The sequence below is a fragment of the Hyaena hyaena genome, unplaced genomic scaffold (genome assembly GCF_003009895.1).
Source record: "Hyaena hyaena isolate Hyena2069 unplaced genomic scaffold, ASM300989v1 scaffold_823, whole genome shotgun sequence".
Taxonomy (NCBI): domain Eukaryota; kingdom Metazoa; phylum Chordata; class Mammalia; order Carnivora; family Hyaenidae; genus Hyaena; species Hyaena hyaena.
Genome location: NW_024081456.1, coordinates 48,601 through 67,603, shown reverse-complemented (window position 1 = coordinate 67,603; position 19,003 = coordinate 48,601). Strand labels below are relative to the sequence as shown.

At 68.0% G+C, this 19,003-nt stretch overlaps 1 protein-coding gene across 8 annotated transcripts; it reads left to right on the top strand.

Moving 5' to 3' along the window:
- Positions 1-1,103: 1,103 nt before the first annotated feature.
- Positions 1,104-18,859, top strand: EGFL7 (EGF like domain multiple 7). Of its 8 annotated transcripts, none has more exons than XM_039219651.1 (10): positions 1,104-1,201; positions 11,631-11,719; positions 15,160-15,281; positions 15,474-15,590; positions 16,410-16,525; positions 16,732-16,827; positions 16,970-17,134; positions 17,822-17,886; positions 18,367-18,529; positions 18,654-18,859. In XM_039219651.1, exons 3-10 carry the CDS (start codon positions 15,202-15,204, stop codon positions 18,674-18,676), a joined length of 825 nt encoding a protein of 274 aa, XP_039075582.1. In that variant the 5' UTR covers positions 1,104-1,201; positions 11,631-11,719; positions 15,160-15,201; the 3' UTR covers positions 18,677-18,859. The 8 variants fall into 8 exon arrangements, with proteins under 8 accessions (XP_039075582.1, XP_039075581.1, XP_039075579.1 ...); XM_039219650.1 differs by lacking the exon at positions 1,104-1,201 and adding an exon at positions 7,358-7,672; XM_039219648.1 differs by lacking the exon at positions 1,104-1,201 and adding an exon at positions 7,706-7,903.
- Positions 18,860-19,003: the final 144 nt, after the last annotated feature.

Below are 19,003 nucleotides of genomic sequence, written 5' to 3'. Positions count from 1 at the left end.
GGCACTTTCCCGAGGGTGGGCACCCGGCCGCCGAGGGCGCTGCAGACGGGGCCCAGGAGGGCTGGGGCCACACCAGGCCCCGAGAGTGGGGCCAAGGGCCTGGCCCCGAAGATGCACCCTCCTGGGCTGGGGTCCCCCCAGATACGCCCCCCCATCTCGTGGGGTGAGAGCGCGTCCTGGATATCTCCCAGGCCCTCAGGGCAGCCCCGCGGGCAGCCACTCAGGCAGGGCCCCGCTGGATTCTTCTTGTTCCCGGCTTCGTGCAGTCCACGTGCCTCGCAGCTCACCGTGGGAAGGGCACGATTCTGGGGTCTGCTATATTCCATTACAATTTTTTTTAATGTTTATTCATTTTTGAGAGAGAGAGACAGAACGTGAGCAGGGGAGGGTCAGAGAGAGAGGGAGTCACAGACTGAAACAGGCTCCAGGCTCCGAGCTGGCAGTCAGCACAGAGCCCGACGCGGGGCTCGAACCCACGGACCGTGAGATCATGACCTGAGCTGAAGTCGGACGCTGAACCCACTGAGCCTCCCGGGCGCCCCTGGCAAATTCCACTGTGATTTCTCCTAAGTTGTGGGAGCGCATATATAACACAGTTTGGGGGAATGGACTGCACTCACACTGCTGTGCAGCCCCCACGGGCATCTGGCCCCCAAACTGCTTCTCCTTGTGGGCCTGACACTCGGCACCCAGCAAACGGACTGCCCGCCCCCCGCCCCCGCCCCTGCCCCCTGCCCCCTCCCCCGCCCGCAGAAACACACTTCCTACCTCAACCGCCAGGCCCGCCCTCACGGCACCTCAAAACGGAACCACACAGCTCTTGCCCTGCTGCGTCTGACTTCTCCCGCTCGGCACATTTTTGAGGCCCCTCTGTGTGGGCACTTCACCCCTTCTTATGGCTGAACAGTGTTTCGTGGCGCGGAAATGCCACACCCCTCCGTGGCTGCGCAGGTGGCTGCGTGAACCGTAATCCCGAGCGGCGGGTGTCCCGCAGGTCCCCCTGGCCCAGTGTCCGCTGTCCGGCCGCCCCGCGCCCGGGGTGGAGAGGCTGCACCGAGCGGCCGTTCTGTGTTCACTCTTGGAAAAGCCATAAGCGGCCGCTTCTGCTATAAACCGTGGTCACCGGACCGTGGGATCCCCTGTGGCGACGGGCAGGAACACGGCACAGACCGTCTGGAGCAGAGCGCAGGGGGCGGCCGAGGTGGGTGGGGTGACCGTGAGGAGTGTGGGGTGCTCAGGGTGGGCCGGGGGTGTCCTACAGGTCGGCCGGGGCGGGGACCGCCTGGGGGAGCACATTTACCAGAATCATGGAACTGCGTCCCGGACGGGAGGGCAGCGAGCACACTGCGGCGGAGGCGGACCGCAGGCCTGTGCACACCCCGGTCCCGCGGGCCCACTCTGTAGGGCGCGGTGGCGATGCGTCCGAGCGGCCCACGGCATGCAACACAAGCAGCATCCGCCGGAGTGTCGGTGGCGGGGAGCCCCCCGTGAGGACAGGGGTCGGCGCGCAGACTCTGCGCTTTCCTCTCACTGTGAACCCCAAACTGCGGGGGAAAATGGTCTGTCGGGAAGCGTACGTGCCTTGTTGTAAGTGTTGAACGTAACTCAGCCCCCAGCTGACCTCGAGGACAGGGCAGCCCAGCGGGGAGCCACTCTGCGCACGCCCGTGCGCCCTCGCCCCTACAAACGGCGGGCCTCGCAGGCACGGAGGGGCCCTGTAAACACCAGGCGGCGGGGCGCGAGGCGCGGCCCTTTCTGAGCAGCTTTCGTGCTTCAGATCCACTGGCTCTTTCAGAACCGGCACGTATCACTTCATGGCCCCGACAATGCACAAAAACATCTATTTTCATTTTGGAACGGCACAACACAATCTAAATAAGTGACTCCGGGCTCACAGAGACCTTCCTGTCCCCTCCCAGCTGTAGGCCAGCTGGCTTCTCCGCCCCCGGAAGGGTCACGTCCTCTCTGCCTCCCGGGGTAGAAGCCTCGTCCCGGCCTGCTTCCCCCCGCGGGCGCACCCGGGCCCTGGTGGGCATCAGCCCAGGGAGGAAGGTGCTTTCCTCCCTTCTGGATATTGCTCCTTTAAAGTGAGGGGGGAGCTGAAGGGGGCGAGGTTGGGGGCGCTCCTGTACCCCGGGTCAGACCCCGTAAAACCCCGCGGACGTGGGCCCAGACTACAGTCCTGAGCCTGCTGCGCTTTGCCCACTAACCTAGTGCAGCCTCCTGGCTGGGCCGTGGTGGAGGCGGGGCGTGGGCCTGCTTCCCGAATACCCCGCCAGCCCAGCCTTCCGTGGGGAGGTGGCCACGGTGCGCCCAGAGACAACAGGCCAGCGGAGCTCTCAGGGCCTCCAGGAGGGCCCGGTGCTCGCACAGAGAAGCCTTCCCAGCCCTCCCGGGGCCACGCTTGGCCGCCTGACCACAGCCCGAGCAAGGCGTTTCCGGCTATTGTGCAGAACGGGGTTGGCTCCAGGAACTGTGCCCCCGGGCGGGCCCGGGGGGGCGGGGGGCGCCGTGGACTCGGGGGCATCCTGGCTGGGTCTGGCTGGTGTCCTCCGGGCCAGGACCGCGGTCTGTGTAGCACCACCAATGCCCTAGACTTGGGGTGGACCCCACACCTGGTGCCTGCTCAGAAGCTCGGAATTGGTGGGCTGGAGAGAGTCCTCCCTCCCCAGGGAAGGGCACGTGGCCACCTTCACAAGGTCACGCCCAGGTGCAAGTGACCCCAGAACAGCGGTGGGGTTTGGTGAAGAACACGCATGCGGTCCAGGACACTGGGAGCCCAGGCACAGGGCCCCCGGCTCACCAGGGAGCACCCTAATCCTGGAATGGGGCTGGGAGTCAGTGAGCGGGTGCTGGCCGCATGGAGGCCTCAGGGTGGCCTGGACTCTAAGGCCAGCTCTGCCGCGTGGCAGATGGCCTGGGGGATCGCATGCCTCTTTGGACGTCACTCCTGGCACAGCGGAGGTAGAAGGGGAACCCTAAGATTTAGCAAGGGGCACCTGATCATTATCATGGACAGAGGACACGGGCCCTGGGAAGGAGGGGAGTTTGTCCGGGATTGGCCTGGACCCCAAGAATCCTGGACCCCTGCACCTCCAAGGGACTCCGGGCCGAGTTCAGTACGTCCAGGGCAGGGACAGGATCTCCATGCCGCTGGTGCCCTTCCCATGCCATCCCAGGGTCCCCACAGGACCTGGGCGGCCCCTCCAGCCTTCCTGGGGCTGGGGGGCCTGACTGTGGAGGTAAAGTGGTCAGCCGCTCCTCCAACGCCGCCTGACCCCATAACCCCACGCCCGGGTTCACCTGAGAGAGGTGAACACACAAGTCCACAGAAAAATCTGGCGGCTTTCCCGGAAGCAGGGTGCACGACAGCCAGAGGGTGGAAAGAACCTGATGTCCGCCGGCTGAGGGACAGACAGGATGAGGCAGACCCACGCCGGGAGCCACGGACATGGGCCATGGCACGCATGAGCCTCAGAGATGCGCCGAGGAGCCAGACGCAAAGGCCACACAGCGTGGAATCCCACTTGTGCGAAACTCCCGAACAGGCACGTGTGGACACAGGAGGCACAGCGGTGGTGGCCTCGGGCTGGGGACAGGGACGGGACGTGGGGGTTCTGGAGGTGACCCCTCAAAGCTTCAGGCCGCTTCTGAGGCAAAAATCTCTGAAATCAGCTGTGAGGGCAGCTGCCTGGCTCTGTCACCAGCCAAAGACGCGGTGACTTGCACCGTCTGAGAGAGTGGAGAGAGCGCACCGGGCGCCGTGTGAACTCCGTAGGCCGCTGCACGAAGGAGACGCCGCGGCTCACGCCGTGGGCTGCGCGAGAGATGCCACGGCTGACTCGTGGGGCCGCAGTCACAGCCCCCCTGGAGCTCGGGGCCTGAGGTCCCGCCGCCAGGGGCACAGAGCCAGGCCTGGCACCGTGCCTGTTTCCCGCTGCCCTCCGCCTCCGCCAGGCGTGCTTTCCCTTGACGGCAGGGCGTGGGGTGGCCCTCTGAGGCAGGCAAGGGGGCGTGAGGGGAGACATTTGTCCTGGCGTCCTGGGCCTGGTGGGCTCCCTGTCCCGCGCAGGCAGGCGCCTCTGGGGAGGACCTGCAGCCTAACCACGCGGGCACTGGCGTGCCTTCCCCACGCCGCACGGCCCCCAGGCCAGGCTCTTCCCCTCCGGACCTCAGTTTCCCCACAGGGGAGAAGAGGGCACAGGTAGATGGACCCTAAGAGCCCAGGAGCCCTGACACCCAGGGACCATGGTGGGCTTCGTGCCCCCTTCCCCCCAGCAACAGGCCACTGGAGCTTCTCATCAGGAAAGACCCAGGCTAAATTTACAGCACCGGGCGGGAGAGGTCAGGCGCGGCCCCCACCCTGGCCCATGCTTGACGCAGTTCCCCTTTCCCTCCGGGGGGTCTCCATTGTTCTTACGGCCTGGCTCACAATCTGCCCGCACACTCACTTCCTGTTTCCTGGCTGAGAGGAAGCAGAGATTTCTGGCCGGGCAGCAGATGCTGGCCTCTTTCCTTTCTCTCTTTACATTTTTAAGGATATTGAAAAATAATGATACTAACAGGCAACTTTGGAGCTGAGGTCCTGGACGGGGTGGGGGAGGTGCCGGAGACACTTCGGGGCTGCGCACATGGGCTCTGCACTTGGGGTCACGGGCCCCTTGGGAACCTGGTAGGAGCTGCGGACCCCTCCTCCCCGCACCCCGGGGAGGTCCAGCACAAACTGCCCAATTTGGTGGAGTCCAGAGGCCTCCGGCCGCTCCCCAGGGCTCCCAGACCCTCCCTGCCCTGATCTGACACATGGGGAAACTGAGGCAGGGAAGCCTTCCGGCGTCTAATGCCCCTGCCTTCAGTGGCACCCGGCACAACGCTGAAGGAGTCGTGGTGTCCTGGGGAGGGGACCCTTACGCCCCTCCTAGCCACAGGATGACATGCCAGGAGCCTCCCTGGGGGACAGGGACTGGCCACCTGTCCCTCATGGCCGCTGCACCCCTACTCACGCCCCAGGAGAGCTTTGGCCCTGGGTCAGAGGTCAGGCCCTGCCAGGGACCGTCTCTGCGGCCCTGAGAGGTCATTCCTCCATAAAGGGGGTCAGACTCTGGCCCTGAACTCGCAGGGCGGGCGTGAGAGCCCACGAGGAGCCATCTGCACTCAGCATGGTGCCAACGGGCCTCAGTTATCTCTCTGGTCAGCTTCAGAGGGCCTGGCTCCCTCTCTCCCCGATGAGCAGGGCGGCGGGGACAGGATGGCCCCCTCGGGCACCTCCATCAACCCGCCCCCCTTCTCAGGAGCTTCCCTTTCCGTCCCGGGAGATAAAGTGTTTTTTCCTCTCGGCGTTAACGGCCGCCCCATCCGCTGGGCTTGGCAAATTGCAGGCCGACTGTGAGTGGGGCCTCCGTCCAGGGAGCCAGGCGGGGCGGCGGGGGCAAGCCCCCTTCCTCAGCCCGCACGGGGGGGGAGCCCCAGGGGGGTGGGGGCAGCCTCCAGGGCTTGGGGGAGCCTGCACTGGGACAAACCCTGGCCATGGGGCCGAGCACCCCCAAGGTGACCCTCGAGGACCTGGCCGCAGCACTGGGGGGAGGGGGAGGAGGTGGGGGTCTTGGATTCTGCCAGGGGCTCTCCCTGCTCAGCAATCGGCTCCGGCAAGAGTTGGGCCCTGACCACAATGCCCGCCCTGTGAGCCTCTGGGCAGGATCCAGGGCCCACCTCATGGCCATAGTCAGCACCTTGACCCCAGCCTGGCCCACAGCCTTGGCACTAAGGAGGTGAATGATTCCTGCAGGCTCTCGCTAGCGGGAACACAGCCACCGCAGAAATTAGATGGGGGGGACCCCTAAGCTCACTCCCGCTCCCCAGTGCGCGGCCCCTTCTCTCACCACCGCCCAGACCCGCTTAGTGCCTGGGGACACCCGGAGCTCAGCGCCCTGGGGGCCGCGCCGCTCCCCAAGGGTCCTGTGCTTTCGCCCCGCCTCGGTGTCTCCGCTAAGGGTTAGTCTTTCTCCCCACGTTAAAGAAATAACAATCCAGCGATTCCACTGCAAAACCATCAGAATGTGCCAAGAGGCCACGAGGCATGGGGCGCCCGGGGAGCGACATCGAGCCCGGCTGTCCTGCGGGGCGGTCCCTCGTGTTACGTGTCTCCCCGGAACCGCAGGTCCCCCAGGACAGTCCCGGCGACAGGCCCCCAGGAGCCACGCCAAAGGCCAGCACAAACACCACCAACGCAGCAGCGCGGGTGAGAGCCAGGGCCAGCGGTGTGTACGGCCTGCCCTGCTCTCCCCGGGGCACAGGCAGCTGCCCAGAGGACGGGCACGCCGCCCCCGCCAGCCACACAGCAGCACGGACCGCCCGCAGACACGCCACGGAGTGGGGGAGGCCAGACACCGCCGGGGCCCCGCACACGCCGTGGACTTGAAACTCCATGAAAGCAGGCGGAACCACGCTGTGGGCGCCTGGGGTGGACTCGGGGCCCCTCTCCAGGGGTGGTGGTGTCCGCTCCCCGCGGTGCGCATCTCCGCTGCGGGGACGCACATGTGCGTGCCACCGGGGGGGGGTGCCCATCTGGGCGGGCTTGTGATGGGTGGCCAGCATGGCCTCTCCCCGCCCTTTGCGCACCTGCTAGGGGCCAGCTCCGTCCCCGTGTGAGCAGCACAAAGGGCTTGGTCCCGACTGCGCCATGAAGCCTGCTGTTGTCCTTCACAGGATGTCACATGACCTGATGTCACCCTCCACAAAGCTCCCTAAGAACTGGGTTGGGGGACAGGGGTGCCCCGCAGGCCGAGGAGGAGGTCACCCAGGCAAGAGCATGGTGGCCTGGACCACACAGGGGCAGCGGCGGGAGGGACGTGTGCTGGAGGCACAGCCCACGGGGGTCGAGGGGAAACGAGAACAGGGCAAAGGCGGCGTCCTGGGCCTCCCGCCTGAGCAGCGGTGGACGGTCAGCAGGAAGGTTGTCGTGACGGCACAGGCAGTCCCCAGTGAGGCCCCAGGGCGCAGGGAGAAGGGACCAGGCGTCCCCCAGGCCTCCCGCTGCTCAGGCACCCCTGGGCTCCACATGCAGGGCTTGCGTTTCCCAACGGCTGACCCTGTGTGCCTCCAATGCATCATCTGAAGGCTATGTCGTGAGTGCCACGCATGGCGCCTGGCACGGGCTCTTCCAGCAGGCATGCTGAGTGGGGGCCGGGGGGCAGGCGGTGGAGACAGACACTGAAGACCCAGGCTCCCTAGAAAACCTCGGGTTCCCTTTGAGACCTCGCCCAACTCAGGTGTAGACAGCTCACCCGGCCCAGGGGTACCCAGCCCCCACCGGGGACAGGTCACCGGGCCAGCCGCAGCCCAGGCTCAGCACATCTGGAGAGAAGCTGGACCCCGCCGTGGCTGACAGGGCCACCCCATCCCGAGGCCAGTGGCTGCTCCGGGGGTAAACAGGAAGCCCCATCTCTCCTCTCCTCTCCTCTGCGCTCTGCTCTCTCCTTCCTGCAGCCCAGCTCACACGCCTCGCCTGGCGCCCCTCTGCCTCAAGCCGCCCGAGATGCCTATGCCGGCCTCCGCTGGGGGCTCGGTCTACCTTCTCCGGGGGCTGCAGAGACCAAAAGCTCAGTGGTGAGGGGTCCCAAGAGACCCTGGCTGACCTCTGCCACGCCCCACTGCCTGGCCGGCACGCTCAGGGAAGGTAAGGGAGCAAGACCCCTTTACAATCAACCAGAACATTCAGACAGGCCGGGAGGCAGCTTCGAGGATCCGGCTCTACTGACCGCGGGGTGGATGGGGAAACTGAGGCCCAGGGTCCCCAGCAACGGAAAGCAAGTTTTCTCCAGCCTTGGACGCTGTGCCGGAAGCCAGCCAGGCTCCAGGCCCAGGCCCCTGAGCTGCCCAGGTATTGCCCGAGGCCCACCCTGCCCGGGTAAGGGAACACCGACTCCTTTCAAAGAGGACTCCCTGAGTCTACACAGGTGCCGTCAGAGGTGGGAGGAGAGGCTGCCTGGGACGGGGCAGGGGTCCCAGCATCTCTCCGGGAGGCCTCCGTCCACCCATCCGTCACCCTGGGGCGGCCGTGGGGCGGAAGGCACCCCTCACGCTCTCCAGGCCCCGGGACCTCCTGGAGCCCACCCGCCCGCCCCTTCCCTCCCTGCCCCTAGCGGGCCGGTCTAGGGCAGGACCCTAGTCCTCCTTCATCTGCTCCTGGGGCTCCGGGAACCTGGGCGCGGAGAGCGCGGCGGGGCTCACAGGGTGAGCCAGGGCGAGGCTGGTCCCTCGGCACCCGGACCCAAGGCCTCCCTTCCTTGGATTGGTTCTGAGCTGGGCTCAGGGAGGGGCGGGAGGCAGGGCAGAGCTGGTCAGGAGGGAGGCTGTGCGTCAGTGGGGGCCACAGAACAGGGGGCAGCAGGCAGAGCCAGGGCCCCACCCCGGCTGGCACCCAGGGGCGGGGGAGGCCCGGCTTTCCTCCCTCTCGCCACGTCTGTGTCGTACCTCTGTGCTCTGTGGCATCCTTCCAGAGAGTTCCCTAACAAGCCCAAGCTTTAAAGGGAGGGCTGAGCCAGTAACCATCCACACGTTTGGCTAGTGAGCTACTCCCAAAGTCAGCACCCCCTTCACCGCCCCCCACGGCAGGGAAGGTCTGAGGACAGGGGCGGCCCCCGTGAGGGAGTGGGGAGGCAGTCGTGGAGAAAAGAAAGGAAGAAGGAAGGGGCCGTCTCAGTCCTGCCCCGTTCCAGCCGGGCTCTGCCTCACTGTTCACCTGGTGCAAGTCTCCTCCTCTCCTGGGCCTCAGTTTCCCCATCTGTACACAAAAGAGGCCAGATGCAGGCAGCCCTGATGTCTGCTGGCTCTCCCGCCCAGGGGTTCGGAGCACATCTCTGGGTGGGAGTCTGGATGCAGTGGGCAGAGGGGGCGGCTCCCGGGATGGGGGCAAGGCTCCCTACACTCTGGGGACTACATTCAGCCACTGCGGGTGACTATGGGGAAGGGACGGGGTGGGGGGGGCAGGGGGGAGGGTTTCGCCTGCCAGCTCCAGCCTCAGGGGGGAGGGGGGGCACCACAGAAAGAGGCCCCCCAGCCCTGTGCCTGCGGCAGACCTGCCCCAGCCGTGGGGGTGGGGAGGAGGCCGGTCACTCTGGGGGAATTTTCCAAGCTGCCCTCCGCCTCCGTCTTGGCCGGGACATCCAGCTGGGGGCTGGAGGGAGGGAAGGGCAAGCAGAGGCGCCCGAGGCCAGAGAAATGAGGGTGTTCCAGGCCATGGGCGGTCAGGGGCCGACCCCGGAGCAGGGCTCGAACCCCCAGGAGAGCCAGGGTTTGGAGTGGCCCTGCGTGATCAGGGACCTTCCACCAACTGTGTGGTCTGCGTGTGCCCTCAGCGGCTGCCCAGCCCCCTTGGGTACCCAGCCACCCACAATCACAGCCTGTGGGTCCCCAGCACCACCTCAACGAGGAAACGGAGTTGGTCCGGGGGGCTGGGGGCCGAACCACCTGGCCAAACTGAGGAAGCACCCCCTTTGGCCGCCTCTCCACCCTCACCCCTCACGCCCCTCAGCCTTCTGGAGGCCGAGGGAGTGAGGAGGGCCGGGGGGCATGCTTTGCCTGCAGCCAAGAGAGGCTCTCTGCGGGCACAGCTCCAGGAGCAGGGGCTCACTGCCCCATGGGTGGTGCTTTCCTGGAGAAGGGCTGAGTCCTTGAGCTGATGACTGTCCCTCCCTGTCACCCCAGAGCCACTCTGGGTCCCCGAGACACATAGAATGGGCTGCTCTCTGACTACCAGCCTACCTTGCCCGTCCCCAGGTCCCCTCTGGCTGGGTCAGGGTCACAGCCCTGACTCCCTCGCTGTGGCGTGCACACCTGGGGTGCAGGTGCGTGCCCTGGGGGAGAGTCCAGGGGCACAGAACAAACAGGCCCTTCTGCGGAGCTGCAGGAATGTGGCCCATGGTCCCACCAGGTGGCTGGGCCCAGGGCCTTCCCAGCCACGTCCTCCATCACACACTGGGACCAGTGGGTCCCAGGGTCACCAGCCGGGCCTGAGGCTGGTCTCTGGCTGCTTCAGAGTTCGAGGTCCCAGGGGACAGCTCCCCCACCCCTGCCCACGGTTCGGCCAGGCCACCCCCTTGACGGCCCCCCGCCCGCCCCTGGGCCTCCTGTTTGTTCGCTGACAGCTCCCTGTTATCAGCGAGGAACACACACAGGAAGTCCGGCCGGGAAGGGCCCATCCCAATCCTGATTTACACGGGATGGAGCATAAAAAGCCGCCCTTCCTCGCCCCGGGAGGAGCGTCCCTGCCCTGAGACGGCTGTCCCACTCGGCCCAGATGGAAGGTCCAGTGCCCGGCCCAGGCGGGCAGCCTCCGGAGGCGCCTCAGGCCGGCAGCACAGGGCTTGGGCGCTCCTCGGGCCCGCGGAGGCAGCCATGGCGGCCACGGCCAAGCCCGGGCCTGGGCAGTATCAGGTACGGCAGGGGTGGCCCGGCGGGCGGTGGGGGGCAGGGAGCGGGCCCCACTGACTGCAGCAGCTGTTGGCGCGGTGTGCCAGCTCTGCACTCTATTCTCCAGCCACCGTCTCCTTTCCTCCCGACCGGGGCCATTCCCAGCACACGGAGGACACTCAAGCCCCTTGGCCCAGGGCACCCGCTGTGGGGTGGCCCAGTCTAGATTGACTCTGCCTCCCCGCCCCCCCCCCCGTTTGAACACTTTGCCCTGGGGGGCCCAGCATCTGCTGTGACTCCTGAGAGGAGAAGCCAAATGCAGCCTGTGGCACCCCCCACTTCTGGCTGTCCTGGAGAAGCCCCCCCCCCACCGCCCCGAGAGCCTGGGGTCCCAGGGGCATCCCCAGGGGTGGGCAAGCACTCCCAAAGCCGGTCGGGGAGGGGAGGCAGAGGGGGTACCGGCCTCACAGGAAGGAGCCCCAAAGCAAAAGTGAACATGGGACCAGAAGGAGCCCCCCACTTCCTGCCAGGCCGGCTTCAGGAGCAGGGCTGGGGTCCTCAGATAGAGGTACAGCCCACGTTCGATCCTAGGGGAGGCTCTGCTCTTCCTCTTCCCCCTCCTCCCCGAGGGCCCGAGGCCCCACCCGAAGACCCCAGCCCACGTGGAGGCCTCTGTGGTCTAGTGGCCCCATCAGCAGGGTGTCTGCCAAACCCCCATTTCTCAGATGAAGAAGCAGAAGATGGGGCCTCAGCCCGGGTTAGCAGTAGAGTGAGGAGCAGCAGACCCAGCCAGGCTGCAGGGGTCAGGGACAGGATAGGGGACAGGGTAGGGGACAGGAAGGTCTCCCCTAGGCCTGGCCCTTAACCCTTTACTGCCAGCGTCTGAGTGAGGGCTGCCCGCCTTGGCTACGGGGGCCAGGAGACCTGAAGGCTTTCGGGGCAGGACCCCTGGTACCCTCTGTATCAGCAGCAGCTGCCCCCGCTGCTCTATCCTCCAGAGGCTTCCAGACGCCAAGGCAGGACTGTCCCCAGGCAGAGGGTGGGAGCCACAGGCAGAGCTCGGAAAGACCCACCTGGCTTCAGCCATCATGGGGGTGGGGATCTGTTACGCCAAATGCAGGCTGAGGCCCCACAGGGGTCGGGAGCCTGGCCCCCTTCCCAGTCCCTGGACATGAGGGGGGCCAGGGCTGCTCGCTAACCCACACTGTGTCTCTGACCCGCAGACCCCAGCACGAGGGGAGCACCGGCAGCCCCCACCCCCCGAAGAGCAGCTGCCACCCGCGCCAGGGGGGTGACGGGGCCCCTCCTGCAGGTGAGTCCAGAGCAAGCTCTGGGCAGAGCAGGGGTCTGGCTGTGCCTGGGAATGTTTTACACACACACGCACTTGGGTGACCTGGGCCCGGCTCTGCTTCAAGCGCCCCCGCACCGCCCCTCAAACGTGACATGGCGGTGATCACCCTGGTTGGGAGATGACCCAGATGATACCAGAGCTCCCACGCGGGGCATGCCTAGCCTGGTGCCGGCTGTGTGAGCCACCTCTCCGGCTGAGCGCTGCTGCCCCTTGGGGCTGCTTTAGTCGTCATTACAAATGCAGAAATGGAGCCCAGGAGTCCCCGGTGGTGACCATGGGGTTCAGGCGGTGGGGCGTCCTGGGGGCCTGAGGATCACTCAGGGGTGGTCCTGCTGCCCTGAACAGAGGGGGGTGCCCAGTGGGGGTCCCGCAGCGCCCCTAACCCGGCACGCTGTTTGGAAGCGTCGCTCAATGCTACACTTCGGATCCAGCCAGGCTCCGCCACAGTTTGTGTGCTCTCGTCTAAGTACGGGGGCTCCAGGCCACCGGGGCCATGAGGTCCACCCCACATGTGGCTGCGAGGCAGTGGCCGGCTTCAGTCAGCCCCCGGTGCCCAATGAGCTGGCCACCGTGTCGTGACGGCCGTCCCCAGGGTCTGGTGCTCAGCCTGCGGGTCGAGGGCTCCCCTCGCGGCCTCCCAGCCGGCGTCGCAGTCCTGCGTCCCCTGCGGCCGCGCGCCCTGCTGCGTGGCCTCGGGGCGGGCTCGGGAGGGGCGGCGCGCCCCGGCGGGTGCGCGTCCAAAGCCCCGGGCTCGGGCTGACTCACCGTCGTGTCCGGGAGAACGCCGTGGCCGCGGGCCTCAGTGTCCCCATCTGCGCAATGGGGGCGGGCGCCGGGACTCGGAGCCCACCCGGGGCGTGCCGGGGGCGGGGTCGGGGCGGGGCGGCGGGCGGGGCTGGGGCCCCTCGGCGCGGCGGCGGCGGCGGCGGCGGCGGCGGCGGCGCGTGCGCGCCCGGCTCGGGCGGTGAGTGCGGAGGGAGCGAGCGCCGGGCCGGGGGGCGCGGGGAGCGCCGAGGGCGGGATCTGCGCGCCGCGCACCCGGGCGGGGGAGGTCGGGGGCCTTGGCGCGCGCGGAGCTGGGGGGCGACGCGGAGCGGCCGCGGGGAGTCGAGAGGTGAGCGGGCCGGGGGCGCCGGGCTGCCGCGCGGGGACACGACCCCCGGCCCTGCCCGGATCCTGCGCCGGGCCCGGAGAATGGGCCCAGCGGCCTCGGGAAAGGGCGCCCCCTGCCGGTAACCGGCGACGAGCCGGGCCGCGCCGGGAGTGGGGGCCGGGGCCGGGGGCGCCGCAGCCCCTCACCCGCGTCTGGGCCCTGAGCGTCCCCCGGGCCTGACTCCGGGCCCCGCAGGCCCCAGACCCCGTGTCTCTGCACCCTCACCCCCACCCCCGCGGATCCGGCGTGCAGGGGGAGGGGGGCCTGGGGCAGGCGGCGCGGAGGACGCTTCCCCAGTGCCCCGGCACCCCGCCTTTGCGCGCTCCCAGGGTCCTAATGTCCCGAGCACCCCTCCCGGTGGAAGGGGGGCCCAGGGCCGTCGCTTTGCGGCGAGCCCGGCCCCTCGGTCTACGGACCCGGCCTTCCCCTGCCCGGGAGGGCTCTGCGGGGTTGCAGGTGGGAGGCGCGGTGCGCTGAGCTCCCGCTGACCCTCAGGGACGGTGGGACGTTATTGCTTCGCAACCTGAGGCGCTGCGGCCACCCCCGCCCTGGCTCCCCGCCCCAGCTGGGCTGTCACCGCGAAGGGAAAAGAGATTCTGCCGGCCTAGCACAGGCCGGGCGGCACCATCGGCCTCCAGCCCGGAGAAAACAGGACTTCAGCACTGACTCTCCTCTTTTAAAGCATGAGCAGGGGAGGTGCTGGGGCGGCTGTCTGTGGGGGGCAGTCACATCTGCAGGCGGTGAGCCCCCCCCACCAGCATGGGGAGCACAGGGTCTGCGGTCGCCGGGTGTGCTCCTGCCCCGCCCCCCCCCCAGCCCTCGGCCCCACCTCTGCCTTCCCAGGGCCTGCTCCCCAATGCCACCTGTTCCCATCCTTTCAGGGCTGGCCTAGACCCCCGGGAGCGCCCCTGAAGGATGTGCTGAGCTCCCCCTGCCCCGGGGTCCGCTCCCGAGCACTGCCCACAGACTGCCCAGGAGCACCCACAGCCCCCCAACCCAAGTCCAGCACCTCAGCGTCCCCCTGCCCCCTCCTGGCCACCGACCAAGAACAGGGGTGCAGGAAGGAAGGACTCTGGTCGGGCGTCTCCCCACCGCACATGGGTCCATGGGATGCAGGGGTCCCAAGCACCGGCCCCCCTCCCAGCCGACTGTGCAGACCAGCCGTGGTATCGCTCTCCCCTCGGGCTCGGGCTCTGCAGGCCTCCCTCTGCGTGGGACCAGCTGTCAGAGCTGGAGGGGCCTCTGAGACCCTCGTGTCTTTGAGGAGCCCAGTCCCAGACAAGGGGGCGACCCTACCCCGCTTCTGCCTCCGGCCCCACACAAGTTCAGCCTTTTCCGATGTGCTTTCCTGCTGCCCACCTGGGCGGAACCCAGCCCCCCGGGGGCCTCGGGTGGGGTGCCAGGAGCATGGGGGGCAGGGGACGCTGCCCAGATGCTTGGCTGCACACGTGGACAGGGCCCACCAGGCCGCACGGCACCCTCAGCGTGTTGCAGGCCTGTAATCCTGGGCTGGGGTCTCTCCCATTCCCAGGCAGGCTCTCTCAGCCTCCCTGGCTTCCATCCACAGCAGGCAGGGATGGCATCTGGCTCCACTGGCGTGTGGGGAGGGCTGCTCCAGTGCGTCCCCCACCAGCTGTCCTGGGAGCCCTGGGCCAGAGCAGTCAGACCCCAGTGTAGGGGTGACCCCCTCCTAAATGCAGGCTCTGCCCTGTTCTGAGAAGGACCATATGGCTCCCGCGTGCTGGGCGCCTGCACCCCTCATCGACTCCAGTGCCTTCCCACGGCTCACTCCCCATTTGGCAGATGAGGACACTGAAGGCCGGAGGGCCACGCCAGCTGGATCCGGTTCCCACTCTGCCCACTAACACCTCGTCTGCAAAATGAGACGGAGGGCACTCAATCCAGCCAGGGCGTTAGCGCTGGTCCAGAGCCCCCCCGGGCCCCCCTTCCCAAGAGAACTCTGCCGGGACTGCGGACACCTTCAGGGTTCACCCAGGCCAACGTGCCTCTGGCCCCCCGCGAGGGTGCCCGCTTCCGGTCCTGGGCCCCTGTGACTGGCAGAGGGCCGGCCTCACTTGCTGAGACAGGCTAGGGGAGGGCAGAGCTGGCTCTGACCTCGGGGCTCTCCTCCCGGCAAAGCGGCTGAGCGGCTGAGCGGGGCGGCACCCTCAGGGAGCAGGGGCCCCTGGAGGCGCGGGCTGGAGGAGGGGTCCTCAGAGGGATTTAGCGGGTGTCCCTTGTGCTCCAGGCCCCCGTCAGGAGAAGGCTGACCCGCTGGGAAACGCAGGCCATGTGTGACTCCAGGGAGCTGCTTCTGGTGTGGCTCCTGGTGCTGGCAGTGGGTGGCACTGAGCACGTCTTCCGGCCTGGGTGAGTTGGGTCTCTGGCCCCTGCGGCGCTGGTGGGGGGGGGCAGCCAGGAGCCCTCAGCCCCCCCCAGGGCCACCCCTGATACTTGGAGGAGCCGCGGCTCTTCCTAGGGGCTCGCGGAGCGTCTCCCTGTGGTGAGGCTGGGAAGCTCCTTCCCCAGAGTGATGCGCCGCTTCTCCCCCCGGCTCCACAGCCGCAGGGTGTGCACTGTCGGGGCTCCCAGGGGCCCCGAGTCCGAGTCATTTGTGCAGCGAGTGTACCAGCCCTACCTCACCACCTGTGACGGGCACCGAGCCTGCAGCACCTACCGGTGAGTGCCGCCTGCCCCCCGCAGAGCCCCGTCTGCCACACTTAACGCCTGAGGCCCAGGAGGGCAGATCGCCCCAAGATCGGAAACCCGGGCCCAGAGTGGTCAAAGGACTCGCGAGGCCACATTGAGTGGGTGGCAGAGGCCCGTGTCCGTGTTGACTTAGGCAGAAGTCCCAGGCTGTGACAAGCTCAGCCGTCGTTCCTGCCCGGCTCCCCGCCCTCGTCTCTGGAGGGGCCCCCGTCTTCCCTGCTCCTCTCTACTTTGGGCTCCTGACGTTGCTGGCTGCAAGTTCTTATCCACTTGAGATGATGCCTGCCTCCCTGAACCCTGCCTCCGAGCCCCAGTGGGTTCCCCTCTCCCCGCGACGGCCTGATGGTCACAGCCCCCCACAGCTAGGATACCCCGGACCGCCTCCCTCCCCGCCAGCATGAGGGGGCGTGTCCCTAGCTGGGAACCTGGCTTAAAAAAGATTTTGTTTTCTGCGGGGTTCTCAAAGACCTGCCTGTGGGATGTCCCTGCACCCCCAGCTGGCCAAGAGGGTGAGGGCCTGCCCTCTGCACCTGCCAATGAGGAGGCCGGCCACGGAGGGGCTGGCAAAGCCTCCCTCGGGAGCCCCCCTTCCTGGCTGGGGGGGCAGGGGGCTGGGTGTCCGGGATCCCGAGGCTGCCAGTGGCTCCTGCACTGGTGGTTTGAGCAGTGTGGGCACGGGAGGGCGCCCTCAGCGCCCAGGGGCCCCGCACCCAGGGAGGGAAGGCCGGCGAAGTGCTGGGAAGACCAGTGGGCTCCGCTGACACCTCGCTGCCCCCGCACACGCTGCAGTACCGTCTACAGGACTGCCTACCGCCGCAGCCCCAGCCCGGCCTCCACCAGGCCTCGCTACGCCTGCTGCCCCGGCTGGAAGAGGAGCAGCGGGCTCCCCAGGGCCTGTGGAGCAGGTGAGGGGTGCGGGGCCTTCCCAGGGGCCCCACAGCACCTGGGCAGCCAGTTAGTTGTCGCCCGGTTGTGCCGCGTCCCGTACCCTCTCCAGACCCCCGGGCAGAGCCCTGCTGCTGTTGCCTGAGTGGAGCGCCCCTTCCCCCGCTGCTGCCCCTGCAGGGCCCTGGGCGCCCCCCCAGTGTGTGACAGGCCTCTTCCTCAACAGCAATATGCCAGCCCCCGTGCCAGAACGGAGGGAGCTGTGTCCGGCCGGGCCTCTGCCACTGCCCTGCAGGGTGGCACGGCGACACCTGCCAGACAGGTGAGGCTGGTTCTGCCCCCCGAGGGGAGGGGTCCCGCGGGCGGCGCCCTGGGCAGCCTGCTGACGGGCAGGCGTTGAGGGCCTCCGTGTGGATGCTTCCCGCCCCCCCCCCCCCCCCCCCCCCCCCCCCCCCCCCCCCCAGACGTGGATGAATGCAGTGCCGGCCGGGGCCCCTGCCCTCAGCGCTGCATCAACACCGCGGGCAGCTACTGGTGCCTGTGTCAGGAGGGGCACAGCCCGTCCGCGGATGGTGCGCTCTGCCTGCCCAAGAGAGGGACCCCCAGGGTAGCCCCGAACCCCACAACAGGTAAAGCTCCCGTCCTTGCTGCTGTGCGGGGAGGAGGGACGGGGAGGCCCAGAGGACGGGCCAGGCGCCACCCTGCAGGCTGGGCACTGCGGGGGCAGCGGGGGGCAACCAGCCCTTGGCGGCAGGCCGTCTCTCTGACCTGGGCAAAGCGGGGGTCTTCCCCAGGGGAAAGGTGGGTGGCAGTTTCCTGGGTGCATTGTGGGACAGGTTGCCTAGAGGGGCCTCATCTCGGCCAAGAGAGTGGAAGAAGGCTCCCACGCCGGGCCTTCTCCGTGGCCCCAGCCCGGGCGGCCAGGACACACCACACCCCGCTGCCGACGGTACATTATTACTTTTGGTACGCGCTGTGACACTTCAAACTCGTACCGTGAGTAATAATGCGCTGTCGGCAGCCCGGCACCAGGAGCGCGCGTGGACCTCGGCTTGGACGGCTCGGCACCGCGGGGACCCCGGCGCTGCGGGGCGGGGGTGGGGTGCATCGCGATCTCCGGGCCGGCCTGGGCGCCTACCATAGGGGTAGGCTCACTACGACAGCGGGGCCCGTGGCCGCTCGGGCTTGAGCCCCCATCTCCAGAGCCGTGCCCCACGCTCAGCAGAGGCTGAGAGGCCTCCCGACGGAGATGAGAAGCCGGTGTGGGGGCGGGGCCCGAGGCCGGGCCTGCGCGACTCACCACTGGGAACCCCCAGGAACCAACCACGCGGTAGAGGAGGAGGTGCAGAGGCTTCGGTCGAGGGTGGACGTGCTGGAGCAGGTGAGGCCTGGCTGGGAACCCCCCATTGTCTCCCGTGTGGATCAGGCCCTCAGGGTGGTTGTGGGGCCCAGTGGGGGTGGGCCTGGGAAGGAGGCCTCCGGGTGCTGACAGCCCAGCCCGGGCAGGGGTAGCAGGCTGAGGTTCGGCAGCCCCAGGAGAGTTGGGGCCAGGCTTGGACACACCCCCTTGGGCAGCACAGAGAGCCTCAGCCCAGGTCCACGCCTCCCTTTGTCCCTGCGGTCTTTCCGTGGGACTGTTGGCTTGATGACCCCTTGAAAGCTCTGGTCCTCCCCTCCTAGCTGCCCTGACCCGGGTCCCAGTCACTGGACTGGCCCGTGTGGTGTCCCCCGGTGCCCCCCTGCCTGGCTCTCCGGGCCCAGAAGCTCCCTCTGGTGAACGAGCCAGGTCTGGACGTCGGTAGGCGTCCAGTGCTCCCTAAAAGCCTGGTGGAACAGAGGGTGCCTTCTACCTGCCCCACAGAAGCTGCAGCTGGTGCTGGCCCCGCTGCATAGCTTGGCCTCGAGGGCCCTGGAGCACGGGCTCCCCGACCCCGGCAGCCTCCTGGCCCACTCCTTCCAGCAGCTGGACCGCATCGACTCTCTGAGTGAGCAGATCTCCTTCCTGGAGGAGCAGCTGGGCTCCTGTGAGTGCTGGGGTCCCCACCTGCGGAGCCTGAGGGCTCTGGGGCTGAGGCCAGAGGGCTGACCTGCCTGGCGGGGAAGGTGGGGCGCACTGACCTCTGACCTCAGCCCTTCACCCGTCCACAGGTTCCTGCAAGAAGGAGCTGTGACAGGTCCCCAGCCTGCCGCCACGGTGCGGGGTGGGGCGGGAGGGGTCCTCCTGGTTAGGAATCTAGCTCCCGCCCGGCCAGCACTCCTGCACCCCCACCAGGGGCCCGTGGCCGAGGGAAGGTACGAGGGTCTCGGTCTCTGGGCGCCTCTGACCTGTGTCAGAATAAAATGAAGGTTCAGGAGCTACTGTGTCCTGGTGGACTGTGGAGGGCACTCTGAAGCCACCTGGGCGGGGGGGGCACCTGCTGGCTGCTGGGAGGGAAAAGGGGGCAGCCGTGGGGCAGGGCAGGGGGCTCCAGCCACACAGGGCCCTCCTCCAGAGGGTC

What these genes read in the sequence shown, in the direction of transcription:
- EGFL7 (XM_039219647.1), top strand. Translation starts at nt 8,800, where the DNA reads ATGCAGGCAGCCCTGATGTCTGCTGGCTCTCCCGCCCAGGGGTTCGGA. An exon ending in GAGCACGTCTTCCGGCCTGG is followed by an intron (nt 15,282 to 15,473) that starts GTGAGTTGGGTC and finishes CCGGCTCCACAG; the next exon opens with CCGCAGGGTGTGCACTGTCG. An exon ending in CCCCAGGGCCTGTGGAGCAG is followed by an intron (nt 16,526 to 16,731) that starts GTGAGGGGTGCG and finishes CTTCCTCAACAG; the next exon opens with CAATATGCCAGCCCCCGTGC.